At 37.1% G+C, this 2,547-nt stretch overlaps 1 protein-coding gene across 1 annotated transcript in view; it reads right to left on the reverse strand.

The window, feature by feature from the left end:
- LOC116101401 (prostatic steroid-binding protein C1-like) overlaps nucleotides 1-2,547 on the reverse strand; it is a 38,696-nt gene that overhangs the window by 7,410 nt on the left and 28,739 nt on the right. Inside the window, exon 2 of the mRNA XM_031384978.1 lies at nucleotides 1,848-1,968. Coding sequence (XP_031240838.1) covers nucleotides 1,848-1,968 — 121 coding nt within the window. The remainder of the gene's footprint in view (nucleotides 1-1,847; nucleotides 1,969-2,547) is intronic.

The raw sequence follows: 2,547 nt of genomic DNA on the forward strand, positions 1-2,547 counted from the left end.
AAGACCAAAAGGTGGACATTTCATTCCTTCTTAAAAGGGGGAACCAAATACCCACAGAAGGGGTTGCATAGATCAACTATGGAGCAGAGAGACTGAAGGAAAGGCAAGCCAGCCTAAATATAGCTATCTCCTGAGAGGTTCTGACAGCACCTGACTAACACAGATGTAGAGGCTCACAGCCATCCATCGAACTGAATACAGGGTCCCCAGTGAATAAGCTGGAGAAAGGACCAATGGAGCTGAAGGGTTTGCAGCCCCTTAGGAAGAACAACAATATGAACTAACTAGTACCCTCAGAGCTCCCAGGGTCTCAACCACCAACCAAAGACTGCACATGGAGGGGTCTGATTGTTCAGGCAGTGTGTGTATAGTAGAGGATTGCAAATTCGATAATCAATGGGAGGAGAGGACCTCGGCCCTGTGAAGGTTCTGTGCCCCAGTGTAGGGGAATGCCAGGGCCAGAAAGTGAGAGAGGGCTGGGTGTCAGGCATGGGGAAGGGGGAGGCAATAGGGGTTTGTTTTTGTTTGTTTCTTTGTTTTTTGGAGGGGAAACTGGGAATGGAGAAATTTACATGTAAATAAAGAAAATATCTAAAAAATAAAAAAGAATATTTGTTTTTCAAAAGGAAGTGATGAGTTCATTAAGGAACATATAGAGATAAAAATAAGTTTCTACCTTTATAAGAAATGAAACATTGAGCATTTGTATCATATCTTGATGACCACAAATGATTATGTGTTAACATTTCCACAATACTTTAAAAGAATGACTTGTTTTATCTTCCTTAGGATTTAAACACAATTCATATAACTTCTAAAAATGAAGGAAAGGTGACTGAAATGACAAATTATGATCCTTAAGTGACAAGTTGTTTTGGAGAAATTTGTTATAAAGGCATCAGAAGTTCTAAGACCTTCAAAATATATGAAAAACAGAAAAATAAATTTAATGAAAGAGTGAAGATAAAGAAGGAACACAAAATTTAGGTGAAAAGATAAGAGGAGTAAGTGGAGGAGGTAGGGGAGAGGTGAGGTTGCAGATATGAGATGAGGGGGAAAGAAGAAAAGTGACAGGAAGAAAAGGCTGGACAAAAATAGAAGAGGAAAGGGAAAGGAGAAGGATGAGAGAGAATCTAAAGGAGGAAATGTGGGAAGGATGAAGGTGAAGAGAAGAGGGGAAGAAAAGAAAATAAAGGTGTTTGAGTCTCTCTGTTTTTGTTTTGTTTTGTTGTATTTGACAACATTCACTAATCTCCACAGTATCACTTCATCTATCTCCAATTTTCAGTCTCTTGACTCTTGTTTGATATACATAGATTTGCCAGATTTGTGCTGCAATCCACAGTTCGTGCATTAAAGCTTTGCCCAATTTTAAAAAATAAATAAGAAAACAGTTATCTTACTAGTAATGACCATACCATTTCTATCACCATTATTGCTAGGACTCCCAGAAAACTTATCAGACTACACAGGTCTCCTTATCCTCAGAGTCTAGTTGAAGGATTTAAAGAGGTATTATTCACAGATTCAGAGAACATTGAATGCTAGGTACAGAGTGCTGTCTCAAGTCACCTTCTTAGATACAATAAAGTGAAAAGTAACACAACAAACAGAAGCTGCTTAGTAAAAATATTTTCTGACCTTTCTTCATACTAGCCCCACATCAAGCTTCTTAAGTTGGAAAAACTTAGTTGAATATATCTGGGCTTTTTTTGAGGAGGGCTAGTAAAAGAGGTTGGGATTCAGATTATTCCTGATCTCAACCTTATCACATAGACATATACCAACTCTTCAAAGAGTCAAACTTAGCAGGAACTGTGGCTGAATTAATCATAAATAATACTCACCTTCATAGCAACAAACAGCCAGAATGATCAGGAGAAGGCACAGACTCAGGCTCATAGTGTTGAGTTTGCTTTTAGACTTAGCAAATGATGAACAAATGGACTCTCCCAGAACCTGTGGGGACTAGAAATATTCATACAAGGTAAGATTTACTAGTCCAGCCCTTAAGCAATTAGCAGCTCAGAAAGCTTGTTACTATTAACACTACAACAGTAGACACCATTTTTAGAAGAGAAATTATTTTCAAATTCTGTCAACAAAACATTTGAAAAGCATCCAGTGAACATGGATCAATTATGTTTTCCTTTCTAACGTATAGTTCAGTTCATTTCCATGTATGGTTAAGCTCTTGTTCTTTATTCTGTAGATTTTAAATTAGAAGCAGGAATTTCAGTGGGATCTGATGTTCCTGGTGGTAACTAGATGTTTTGAATTCTAATATACTACCCTTCCTATATTCCTTCCTTCCTTCCTTTCTCCCTTCCTACCTTTTTCCTTTCCTTCTTTCCTTGCTTCCTTCCTTCCTCCCATGCATAAGTGTATGTTACAGTGTACAAGTGTGTATTTCATTGCTACTTAAATATAATTTTACCACTTTTATGAATCATAATCTAAATATCTCATTTACTGTATAACTTTTTTTTAGATATTTTCTTTATTTACATGTAAATTTCTCCATTCCCAGTTTCCCCTCCAAAAAAC

Source organism: Mastomys coucha, unplaced genomic scaffold (assembly GCF_008632895.1).
Source record: "Mastomys coucha isolate ucsf_1 unplaced genomic scaffold, UCSF_Mcou_1 pScaffold21, whole genome shotgun sequence".
Taxonomy (NCBI): domain Eukaryota; kingdom Metazoa; phylum Chordata; class Mammalia; order Rodentia; family Muridae; genus Mastomys; species Mastomys coucha.